At 38.3% G+C, this 12,973-nt stretch overlaps 2 protein-coding genes across 2 annotated transcripts; one reads left to right on the top strand and one right to left on the bottom strand.

Moving 5' to 3' along the window:
- Positions 1-3,240: 3,240 nt before the first annotated feature.
- Positions 3,241-6,577, top strand: LOC106752592 (F-box/kelch-repeat protein At1g51550). Its single transcript, XM_014634305.2, has 2 exons — positions 3,241-3,987; positions 5,268-6,577. The coding sequence occupies exons 1-2, from the start codon at positions 3,582-3,584 to the stop codon at positions 6,251-6,253; spliced, it is 1,392 nt and encodes a 463-aa protein (XP_014489791.1). The 5' UTR covers positions 3,241-3,581; the 3' UTR covers positions 6,254-6,577.
- Positions 6,578-7,525: 948 nt separating this feature from the next.
- LOC106752586 (kelch repeat-containing protein At3g27220) lies at positions 7,526-12,075 on the bottom strand. The gene is made up of 6 exons (XM_014634300.2): positions 11,635-12,075; positions 11,314-11,543; positions 10,022-10,192; positions 9,263-9,368; positions 8,826-9,032; positions 7,526-7,970 (listed from the first exon to the last, which is right to left on the bottom strand). The coding sequence occupies exons 1-6, from the start codon at positions 11,965-11,967 to the stop codon at positions 7,800-7,802; spliced, it is 1,218 nt and encodes a 405-aa protein (XP_014489786.1). The 5' UTR covers positions 11,968-12,075; the 3' UTR covers positions 7,526-7,799.
- Between the last annotated feature and the right edge of the window lie 898 nt (positions 12,076-12,973).

Below are 12,973 nucleotides of genomic sequence, written 5' to 3'. Positions count from 1 at the left end.
ACCTCAGGCTTCAACCGTTCGGTCACAGCTTGACCTTTCAGGTAAATCTCTCAAACCTGCCTTCACAGGTACTTAGCCAAATTTGGCGTCAACAACGCGGCCATCCGGCCTCAACCATTCCGCCAACTTGATCTCAACCGTACTTATCACTCAGTCTCGGTAATTCGGCCTCAACCATTCAACCCCTCGGCCTCGTCAACAACTCGGTCATTCGGCCTCAAGCTCCGACCGTTCGATCCTAAGTTGACCTTTCAGGTACCTCATCAAAATCTGCTTCACAGGTATTCAGTCGACCATTCGGCCCCTAGAATCTATCCTCGACCAATCGACCAGGCGGTACGTAACAAAAACCCAAGTTGATGAACGAAATACCACTCCTGTCAACTTGACCGGACGGTGAACGACAATGCCCTGCCGCCCCCAACACCTTGAAGAAACCCAAGTTAATGAACAGAGTACCACTTCTGTCAACTTGGTCGGGCAGTGAATGACAACGCTCTGCCGCCCCCAACACCTTGAAGAAACCCAAGTTGATGAACGAAGTATCACTCCCATCAACTTGGCCGGGTGGCGAACGACTATGCCCTGTCCCCCCCAACACCTTGAAGAAACCCAAGTTGATGAACAGAGTATCAATCTTGTCAACTTGGCCGGGCGGTGAACGACTATGCCCTACCGCCCCCAACACCTTGAAGAAACCCAAGCTGGAGTATCACTCCTGTCAACTTGGCCAGACGGTGAACGACTATGCCCTGCCGCCCCTAATACGTTAAGAACCGCCCCTTTGAGGAAAGGGACACCGTCCAACTCTCGGCCTCCAAAGGCCCTAAGCATCCTAGCCATTCGGCACTCAACTCGACCTCCAAAGGCCTCGACATCTCAACCACTCGGCCTCCAACTCCCAATCATCCATTGCCATCAACCATCCCGACCATTCAGCCTCAAACTTGGCCTTCAAAGGCCTTGACTTCTTGGCCATTCGGCCTCAGGCTCTCAACCATCCATTGACCTCAAGCATCTCGGCCATTCGGCAGCTCTTAGCCATCCGTTCGGCCTCGATTCTCGACCTCCAAAGGCCTCAACCTCTCGGCCATAATCTGGCCTCAACTCTTGGCCTCCACGGCCTCAAGCTCTTTGATTCGGCCACGGTCTGGCCTCGATTCTCGACCATAGCTAGGCCTTAGTTCTCTGCCTCCAAGGCCTTAACTTATCCACCATATGGCCTCAGCTCTCGGCCATCAACCGGCCTCAAACCTCTCGGCCTCAACCGTTCGCCCATCCGTTGGCCTCATGTCTCGGCCTCCAATGCCCTCGACCGCTCGACCATTTGGTCTTAGCTCTCGGCCATCAACTGGCCTCCAGCCCTCAGTCTTTGTGGCCTTAGGCTTCTCGGCTTCCAAAGGCCTCCATTTCTCGGCCTTCAAGGCCTCACATCGTTCGACCCTCAAAGGCCTCAAACTTCTAGGCCTTCAATTGGCCTCAGATTGTTCGACCATCAACTGGCCTCAAGCTTTTCGGTCTCTTAAAGCTACAATCGTTCGGCCATCCAAATGGCCTTTAAAATCGTTTGGCCATCAACTGGCCTCGAGCTTTTCGACCTCTTAAGGCTTCAATCGTCCGGCCATCCAAATGGCCTCTAAAATCGTTCGGCCACCCAAATGGCCTTAAATCGTTCGGCTATATCTTGGCCTCGACTACTCGGCCTCCCGTAGGCCTCAAGCATTGGCCATATTTCGGCCTTCAGCCCTCGGTCATTCGAACTTAAACTCTCGGCAGAATTTGGCATCACCTCCCAACCCAGGACGTTTGGCCACAAGCTCTCGGCCTCTGTAGCCTCAAGCTTCTCGGACTCCACGCAAAGGTGACTTAGAGACGAAAGCAAAACTGGAAGAACCCATCCTTTCCAGGAATTTACAAACCCTTCGCATCATTAGCATCATGCTCGGGCTTGGGGGTTGATGTATCGTATGGTCTCCTGGGTACCGTATGGGCTCCTATACGTAAGCAGGCCAACTGTCGGGAACGACCGACCGATTTCCTCCCAGTTCCCAGAACCGAACGACTCTCTCAGGATGACCAAACGGTTCTCGCTAAGACAGGCAACCAGGCCATCCAAGGCCTACCATTCATCAGACCGGCCGACCACATGATTAAATCATAAACAATAATAATTGATTAAAGCCCCTAATGGCGGTTAAGTCGTGATTGGGCCGTCATCAGGCCCACGAAAGGTAAAAGCCCATTACACCCAGTATAAATAAGAGTCCCAGGTATGATTTCAAGATAGATTGCACTCGTTATACATTATGTATTACTCTCATTCCATGATATTACCGTTTGGTCATTTACTGACTTGAGCGTCGGAGTGCCTTTGACAGGTACCCGCCCACCCGGCCTAGAGAATGAGGAGGGAGAACCAACTTGGAGCACGAGGAAACAACAGGAAACCATTCGGCTTTCAACAGGTGACCACCCTTCCTTCGCAGACGGTTCAGCCTTCTACACCAGAAAAAACGTCCAGCCTTCACAGACCGTCCGACCTTTCGTCCACCCCATCTCAAACCTCTCGACACCACTTTACACCCGAAACAATTATATATAGAATAAATACACACAAAATTCTCTATTTATAATAGAAAAATATAGGCTAAACTTAAAATACAAATAAAAAAAATAATAAAAAATTAATGAAAAATAAAAAATAAATATAAAATATAATATATCTAACATCTTCCAATATTAAAAAAGTTAATATTAATGTTGAAAAATTAAAGTAAAGTGTAATTAATTAAGTTGTAATTATATTTAATCATCGATATCTTAATTGTAAATCATCTTAATTGTCAAAAGTTATAGTGATTTTAGTATTATAATATTTAAAACAGATGAAGAGCTACAAAAATGATTACAAGAAACTTAGAACTGAACACAACATTTAAATTTTTTAAACTACTTCCTAAATGTTAAAGCAAGTATGAGGAAAATGAAATATAGAGTATGCAAGACAAAGATTGGACGAATAGTTGGAAACTGAAGAATGTAGAAGTCAGTTAAACATTAATAAAGACAAAAAAGTGGACAAGAATTTAGTTGGCGGCTCCAACCATTCTCTTTATAGTTATTATAATCTCATTCAAAAGAATTTGTGAAATTAAAATAAAGATTGTGTTATTTTGGTAGGGTTGTGCAGAGAGATAACATGAGATGGCATGCAGGAGAAGATGTGAGGCAAGAGATGTTGAAACAAAAGGCAATGCTAATTATTTCTTACAGACGACAAATGAAATGGCCACCCCTTTCATCTGTCTTACATCAATCTCTTTCCTCTTCAAACATTTTCACCATTTTCTTCAACAAAACACAACACAACAAAACTCATTCTTTTTCACCATTTACCAAATTACTCTCTTTCTCTCCCACAACACACTCACTTACCATACCACTATGCTTTTTCCCTCAAACAAACCCTTTCCTCCTTTTCTTCTTCTTCTTCTTCTTCCTCTTCTTCTTCTTCTTCTTCTCCTTTTTGTTTCCTCTTCAACCATATAACAACATCACTTGCTTGGTCTGTTCCAAGATTCATGGAAGAGTCTGAGGGAAGTGCAAGTGGATCACCAATCACCAACATGGCTCAGGACTACCTCATAACCATTCTCCTCCTTCTCCCCATAGATGCAATTCTCTCCCTTTCCATGACTTGCAAGAGATTCAAGTCTCTAACTTCCTCAAACACTATATGGAAATCTTTGTGCAAAAGGGACTTAGGTTCCACTTGTGTTGAGGCACTTCTTATCTCCTCCAACAATCACCACCATCACTTCCCATGGATGAGGCTCTACAGGCAAGTCTCTCTCATGGATTCAGTTTCCTGTCATAAACTTCTCTCAGAGCCACATGCAGATTTGGATTTCCCCACAGCCAGAGCCTCTCACTCTCTCAACTTTGTCTCGGATTGTCTGGTCCTGTTTGGTGGCGGCTGTGAGGGAGGTTTGTTGCTTTCTCTTTCCATCTTCTCAATTGATTCTGCAGCTGTTCTTCTCATTAAATATCATCTAATCAAGTGTGTCCCCTGATATGGTGAAAAGGAGACAACTTATGTGTCCTTTTTCCATCACAAAGGGAATCGAATTCAACTCAAAATTATTAAACCAACCCCATTGTACGGCATTTTTATGTCACTATATCCTACCTAGGTCACTTAGCTTCTAACTTTAAGGCATGTAATCACTATATGTTTCACTTTGGTCGCCACTGTTGTTCTTGGGATGATGCTGCAACTTCACTTCATGTAAATTGGTTTTGAGATAAATTCTAACATAGCATAAAAACTTGTAACCCATCTTCCTGAATCACCTATTGTATAAGCAAACCTGTTTCTGTGGCAAGCAAATATATATATGTTAGGTAACTTTACTTAAATCTGTTGTTATCTTCTTGTCAAGTTTGATAGTCATTGTATTTCATTATTAGAAACAGTTAATTGTATATTCAGCTTTTTTCTTTACAATAACCAATGTATATAACTAAGCCTATCAATTTGCCTATGACACTTTCAATTTGCCTGAAGAAAGAATTTTAGGCCTTTATAACTAAGCCCCTATAGCACCCATGAAACGAAAACCATGTATGTCCCTTTTGCTCTGTCCTCTTCCTTGGTTAATTACTTATGACTGCCTTTTAGGCCTTGCTTTTTATGTAGACATTGAAAAGAAACAGACTCCAGAAAATCTAACCTACATGATATCTGAAACTATGAAAGGGAACTGCTGTTTCCCTCCCTTTCCAGTGACTCCTCGATGAAGAAATTATGAAAGTGTTTCATTCTATTTTTAAATAAATCATTTATTAGAAGTCTGATATTGACTAGGGATAACACTAATTTAAAGTATATAAGTGAGTACAAACCTCACCTTACAAGATTTTGTTAGATTAAGTTAAGTTTAAAGTCCAATTATTAACACAGATAAATGGAATTATCGACTAAACTTGCTCAAATCCTACTCAAAATGGGCCATTTTCTAGTTGCAAGTCTGTAAAGGCTCCCCTTGTGAAACTGTGATGTTTTACTTTGTTTTTCTTTTTATCTTGTCCACTTCCAAAAGCCAAATTCTGTTCTGACATGAAGGAGCAAGGACACTTCATTTAGCACTGGATTCTGATCTGAATGCTGCATTTTCTTTTTCATTTATGTAAGAAAAATGATGTTTTTAGAATCATAGTAAACTTATGATGTTATCATCATGATTATAATTATTGTTGTTGTTTAGGACGACATCTTGATGACACGAGGGTGGCATACATTGGAAACGATTTCAGGAGAAAGTTGAAATGGCAAACAGTTCATGCAGGCATTCCAAGTGGGAGATTTGGGCATACATGTGTGGAAATGGGTGACTTTCTTGTACTCTTTGGAGGAATCAATGACCGTGGCAACCGTCAAAACGACACATGGTTGGGGCAAGTTGTGTTGAATGAAAACAAAGGCATAGGATTTTCATGGAAAATGCTTGAAGTGGGAAATGTTGCACCACCTCCAAGAGGAGCACATGGTGCATGTTCTATTGATGAAAAGAGAATGATAATCCATGGGGGCATTGGGCTTAATGGCCTCCGTTTGGGGGACACATGGGTGTTGGAGCTGTCAGATAGTCCCTGCCATGGCACTTGGCATGAGATTGTGTCATACCCTTCACCTCCACCACGTTCAGGACACACCTTGACATGCATTGGCAGAAGCAGAACAATACTATTTGGAGGTAGAGGCTTGGGTTATGAGGTTCTTGATGATGTTTGGTTATTGGATACATATAAGGGTTATTTCAAATGGGTTCAAATAGTTTATGATTTGCAAAGCATATCAGATGGTGTTTCTCTCCCTAGAGTTGGTCACACAGCAACATTGGTTTTGGGGGGAAGGTTGCTGATTTATGGAGGAGAAGATTCATATAGACACAGAAAAGATGATTTTTGGGTGTTGGATATCAGTGCAATTCCTTACCCTAACATCACTCTGCAGCATCCAACCACAGTGAGCTCTAAGAAAGAGTCAATGACAAGAAGAATGTGGAAAAGGTGGAAATCAAGTGGTTTTGAGGCAAAAGCAAGATCATTCCACCGTGCTTGTGCAGACAGATCAGGGCGTTATCTGTATGTATTTGGTGGAATGGTGGATGGTTTTCTTCAGCCTGGTGAGCCTTCTGCATTAAGGTTTGATGCTGAGCTTTTTCTTGTGGAGCTTGTGCTGCAGCTCTAGTACTAGTTATAGTCAATGCCTCCTCTTTCTTGAGACCAAGACCATTATGTAATGTGCACTGTCTTCCAACTGCATAGCATTATCATGTCACAGTCACTGTAGTGTCTTGTGTTTGGCTGTTGTAAAGGATATAGCAGCTGCATCATGTATTGGGTCAGCTAGTGTCAATATCTTTTAGGAACTGTAACTGCATAATTAGAAAGGAATGAATGGTATGATTGTGGAGATTACCAAAATCTTTCCATTGTTCATTGTCAATTTTAAAAAAAAAAAAAGTATTTTTACTATATTTATTTTCAGTTTTTGGAGGAGAAATAAGGTGGGCCAAATTCTGTAAACCATCAATACATTGTTGAAGAAAATTCGTAAATATATATATATATATATATATATATATATATATATATATATATATATATATATATATATATATATATATATATATACCCCAGAGTAAAATATCTTATAATAATTTGTGGATGAGAAAAAAGAAATAGTTGGAAGAGAAGATCTCATTAAATTTTGTTTTTGACATAGAGAAGTATCAGTATATATTTTGAACTTATAATTTGGCAAAAAAGAAACATGCTTTATGTCAAAAGACCGGCAAGGAAACAAATAAACATAAAATATAGATGTGTAATTATATACAAAATAATAGATGAATGTATTTTTCAATATAAATTCTAAAGGACTTCAGCAACAATTTTATTTTTTCTTGTATTGTTTGGTACAAAATAATTTTTTATTATTGGTTTTGAAATTGTTCAAACTTTATATATTCAAATGAAAATAAAAATTGTATTATATATTGTAAAAATAAGTGCATATTTCACTCAATTAAAGGTAGTCAACTTAGTAATTAAATATCTGTAAGAAATTTTTATTAAGAAAATCTTTAGTTTCTATAAACTATATTTAATTACGAAATTTATTATAAATATTTAGAAAATAAAATCTAAGATAAATTGTAATTATTTAATTAATTATTATAATGTCATACATGAAACAAATATATATATATAACAAAAGAGGAATCACCTAAAAACTTGAATATATTTGGCACAGTTATATTTTAGCCTTCTTTTAACTTATCATTTATATTTTATCGATTCATTATTTAGTGAAGTAGATTATGCTCATAATTACTAAAAGCATTAAACCTGAAAAACAAAGTTAAGCATGTCAACAAGTATGAACTTGTAATGGTTCGAGTAGATCAACTTCAAGAGAATGAACTCTTCCATGTTTGGAAGATTTGAAAACAAAATCTTCAATAATAAGCCTATAAGAATTACAATTGGTATAAACTAAATTGTTTTGTCAATATTTACTTGAATAGAAAAGCAAAAAATATATAGGATGGGGGAATACAAAAGCCGAGTGGTAAAAAATTGATTACAACGGTCAATGTGAAATTAAGTTACAGTCATTCTCAGAATTACAACAACGATGAATATGGTATTGACAAAGAATGTGCTATGTTTTGGCCTCTTTGCCTCTGCTATTGGAGAAAGACGCTACTGAAAGATTCCACAGCAATTGCTCAGTCATTGAGTTTTAATTTTGTTCTCCACATCTCTCCAATAACCTTTTTGGGTGATGGATCATCAGGTCCCTTGTCTCTCTGTCCTGAAGTGAAGTACAACCATCCATTCCAAAATCCGACTAGAGTGGTTTTCACTCGGAATGGTAATTTTCCGATCACTGACCACTTCTGAGAATTGATAACAGCAGAAATAAACAATCAGTGACAAAAAAAATAGCATGATGCTCCTATTTGCTACAGTATGTCACCATGTATCGTCTTATCATATATATACACTTTACAATCTCATTTCATCAAATCCCAATATTAACGCTACGGAAAATCAACAGGGGCCAAGGATGTGAACTTGGAATTAATATATGGTAAGCTAAGATACGAGGTTTGGCTTAATACCAAATCACAATAACTCAAAGGCAAATGGAAGACAGCCCAAGAATTTTGTTGTCAAATACCAATTTCCCAGCTAAAGTGAACAGAGGGTAACAAGGAAATCACTAAAATGGAGTACTCCCTCCATCCCTTTTCAGAAGATCTTTTCAAATAATTCACATCATTAAAGAAAATTAGTTAACATAGTAGATAAGAGCTAATTTTGTCAATAATTTGTATAGTTGTTTCAAAATTATGCTTATTGAAAGTCAGAATAATTTAGATGTGTAAGGCTTGTGTCTTCTGGCTACTATTCTTGAATCAGAAAGAAACTTATGTTGTTAGTTTCTAAAATTAACTATTTTAACTTCTTCCTAAAGGAATTCAATAAATTAAGGGTATTTTAAGAAAAGAAATAATGAATGTATCAAATAATTACAAAGGGAACTTATAAAAAGAGAAAAATAACATTTTGAAAAGGGTTTTACAAAAATAGTACCGGAGAGTGTTTATTAGTATTCTCAAATTGTTAGCATTCTCACGTGCAATTGAGTAATATGTGTATTATAATGTAAATTCATCCGATTGAATATGAAGAAATATGCAAAAATGGAGACCCATTTGCTCAGTGCTTTCGAAAAGAGAAGTCATTACCAAAGTATTCAAGTTAAACTGGACTACTTCTCCGTTTAAAACCATCTTCTTGGTTACAGGGTGCTTCTCTGTTGTGCCTCCAGTAATGACAATGGAGTTATTTACAACCGCCCAAGCAAATTCAATATGTGAGTTTGGTTTTAGCATTCCAGGCAACGTTTTCCACTTCATCTCATCATCCAGCATGTAAACATCAGTATAGACCACCTGACATGAAAACGAACAGTGAGACACAGAGAGTGTCAAACCATGGGATATAATTGTAGATGATCACAATTTAGCATCAAATATGTGACAACTGAAAAGGAGATAAGATAAGGAGATGAAACACACACACACACAAACTCTGGCTCAGACAACTGATATCCAGGATACCAAAGCAGTCCTTGATTTGAGCAAATAAAACACGAATAATAACAATTGAATCCATTGCATACCTCTGGTCTGCGTGAACACTTAAAAATAGGTGACCCGGGTTTGGCCATAAAATCACCTTCTTGACCACCGAGAACATAAAGACGATCATCAACCACAACACAAGCCCTAAAAGTAGATATTATTAGGTAATAAATTCCAGGTAACATAAACACACAGGAAAATGCATTTCAATAAACCAAGATTATATTGTTTGGAATACTAAGCACCATAGAGAAACTGCACCATATTCCATTCTTTTCAACACAACAAAGTTTACATCACTTTGCAGCATAAAGGTTAAATGAATCAAAAGGGATAAGAGAACATATTGAACACGTTAATGTCAGAAAGTACAAGAAAACAAAATGAACTCCCATGTTGTTTTGTCACTCCGATCAAAAGGACACCAAATGAGGAGTATAAAATCCCATTGAGAGTTCCAAATGAAGGGAGGGTAAGAAAAGGAAGCAATGAAGTTTTTGTAATCTCAAAAAGGTTACCCAAGAGACCAAAATGATTCAAGATTACCAAGATGTGACTTTCCTATCAATGCAAAATAAACAAGCAATTATTTAAAAAAAACATGTTGATAACAATAGTAGTAAAACACACTGATTCGAGAGAAAAAAATTATTTATTAATTCCAATTAATATTTTTATGGCTATAACAGAATTCAATACTCAATGGCACTAGTATTATGACATTTCTACAATATAGTAATACTCTTCTAGGACTCATTAGCCAAATCAAACAAATTCAGTTCAGTGAGTACACAAACCTGTGAGGCCCACCACGAGGAATCGGTATCTCAGCCTTCCATTCATTTTCTAAAGCTTTTCCATCCTTCACAGCAAGACTCCAGTGTTCTAATCCGGGCGTATGCCGATTCTCCTTGCTGCCCCCCATCACGTGAAGTCTACCTCTCCAAAGTTGAGTTGCTGGTGCATACCTGAAAATAATATTGTCATAAGAACCTTCCACTCAAAATCATGATACAAGAAAGAAAAAGCACATCATGATTTTACCAGAGCCAAAAGGAAAGCCAGACTAGGGAAAGCCAATGTAATATTACCAAAATTACTTTGATTCTGTTCTAAATGTAATTGATAAATTGTTATTGTTATTTTACTGATAAATTTACCAATATTTTGGGTAACCATGATATTCGTAAGTACCATTAGCTTTGCTCATGATTAATCGCCATCATAATATATCTACTAATATAGTAATAAAAATATTACTGTAAATAAAAATAACACAAGCTTATCATCTTAGAAATGTACAAATCCAACACCTTTATCTTCTTTCTCAGTCTACTGCTGTGCTACAGTTTATTCATCTGTTACTTCTTCCACACGTCTCCAACTTAATTAGTTGGAACAAAATTGATGAAAGGAGATAAGATGAAACTTTCGCACACCTCTGCACCTGCACATCCTGGCTCTCTAGAAACTCTTGTCTGTGACGAAAAATTGTGCATCATCCAAAAGCAATACAGGCACAGAGGACAGCCGGAAACCAAGAAAGAAGGTGGGAAAAAGTGAGTTTGATCAGATCCTTCCCCTTTCCTCTGAATCTGTTGTTTACGTTTCATTAGAGTCACCTGTCCAAAGTATTATTGTCCACTTGGCGTTTAGTGGTTCCGTCACCATTTTATGCCCGAAGAAGTACGCCAATGTGTTAAGGACATAAGGTGTTTATAACCTATCACTAATCTCAACTGGTAAGATATATCAAAACTCTTAGTATATTGGAAAGAATATAAACTAATTGATTAAACTTACAAAAAATTATCATTATTTGAGAAAAAAAAAAGGATATACATAATGTCTAGAAGGTAACTAATCAGGACAACCCAACCCCGTGTAATAAAGTTCCCACTATGTGCAGGATCCAGAAAAGTTGTGAATGATTGTCAATAATAACATCTAAGGGAGATCAAGATCTAGTACTAGTATTTTGTTCCACCACCCCTGAGCAACACAAAGAACAAAAGGGGGAAAATAACGAAATTCATTCAGCAGCAACTTAATCGCAAAGGGAAAGATTAATATGAAGCATGACACAAACCTAGGTACCGGCAACGGAGGTAGATCCTGCCATTTCCTGGTTTCAGAGTCGAGCACAAATGTACGAGCAGTGGGACCTCTGCACTGCGGGCCATACTGTCCAGTGACGACATAAATGTATCTACCATCGGTCACCATTCCCAAATGCGAATGCGCCATCTCTTTCGGCATGTCGAATCTCCCTCCCCAAGTATTATCACTAAAATTGTACACATCAACGTGAGAATGCACCTGAAACCAAACAAAGAGACGAATCACAATGATTAGAATAGTAACGAAGACAGCAGTTGAGATTAAAAGCGAAAGGAGAGCAGTCAGTTACATAATCGATGGTGCCGTAACCGGCGAAGACGAAGAGGAGATCGCGAATCTGAATGGCAGCTCCGTCAAGGCGAGGAACGGGACACGGAGCCATCTTCTCCCAGTGGAGGTTGGGCGCATCCAAATCGGCGTAAGCGGCGGCGAGGAACCTTCCAGAAGCGGTGGCATTTTTGTGATTTTTGTTGTCAGGGACGACGAATGTGGAGGGTTTGGAAGTGAGAAGCGTCGAAGAGGTGGAGGCCCATAGAAAATCGGCGACGAGAGCAAAACCCAATAGGCCCACGCAGATCACCACCAACTTCGCCGAACTCAACTTCACCGACGCTCGAACCATGGCAATCAATCAAATCAACTCCACTTCACGAAACCAAACTTCTTCTGCACACACACCATTTCCAATCTCCCTCTCACACGCGCCTCTTTCTTCACTCTCCCGCTTTATACTATTTTTCTCATTTTTTTTTTACAACTTTATTATGGAACAAATATTTTTTAATTTTTTATTTACTAATACCAAGTTAGTACTGTTTGAATCAAATCTGTGGTCGTGTTGTAGTTATTTATTAGTTTGTTTATTCCATCTTACCTTTTACAATATCATATTACAATGAATAGTTTTTTTTTTTTAACATTTGCTAACATTTGTGTATAGTATTTGAATAATTTATTCATGACTATTAACAGATTATTTTATTAACAAAATAAATAGAATAAAACATAAAAATAGAAGGGTTGTTTAGTTTGCTATAAGAGAAAAATTAGAAATAAAACATTAATGATATATAACGTTAAATATGTTTTTAGTCTCTTAATTATCATGCGACTTTTGGTTTTAATCCCTTTTCAAAAATAATTTTGATGACTTTTAGTTATCATGGTATTTAAACTGTCATAAATAGTCCTTAAGAATGGACGTGAAATTTTGTTTAATTTGCTAAGTTTTCTTTTCTCCTTTCTTGTGCCTTCATCTTTGTGGTGACTGCCAGTCACCACAAAAACCACCAAACTCCTACCTTCAACCATGGCAACCACCACACCTAAACCTGCACGAAACCCAAATTGAGCAAATTGCACCACCCCCACCGCGCCACAACTACATGTAAAGAGACAAACTTAAAAAACAAATAACCACCCATCGCAGTCATCCAGAAAATCAAAACCAGAGAAAACCTCAAACACGCGAACTCAAATTGTGCAAATCAGTTCATCTCCTCGTCGCCACCACATTCCGCACAATCACCGGACCTCCAAATCCAATTTTTGCCATTAACACACCTCCAAAAACCTGTAACCAGAAACACAGAAGCAAAAAATCTTAAATCACGATGAACCCTAATTGC

This window comes from Vigna radiata, unplaced genomic scaffold (assembly GCF_000741045.1).
Source record: "Vigna radiata var. radiata cultivar VC1973A unplaced genomic scaffold, Vradiata_ver6 scaffold_153, whole genome shotgun sequence".
NCBI lineage: Eukaryota > Viridiplantae > Streptophyta > Magnoliopsida > Fabales > Fabaceae > Vigna > Vigna radiata.
This window is presented reverse-complemented; position numbering and strand designations above follow the sequence as displayed.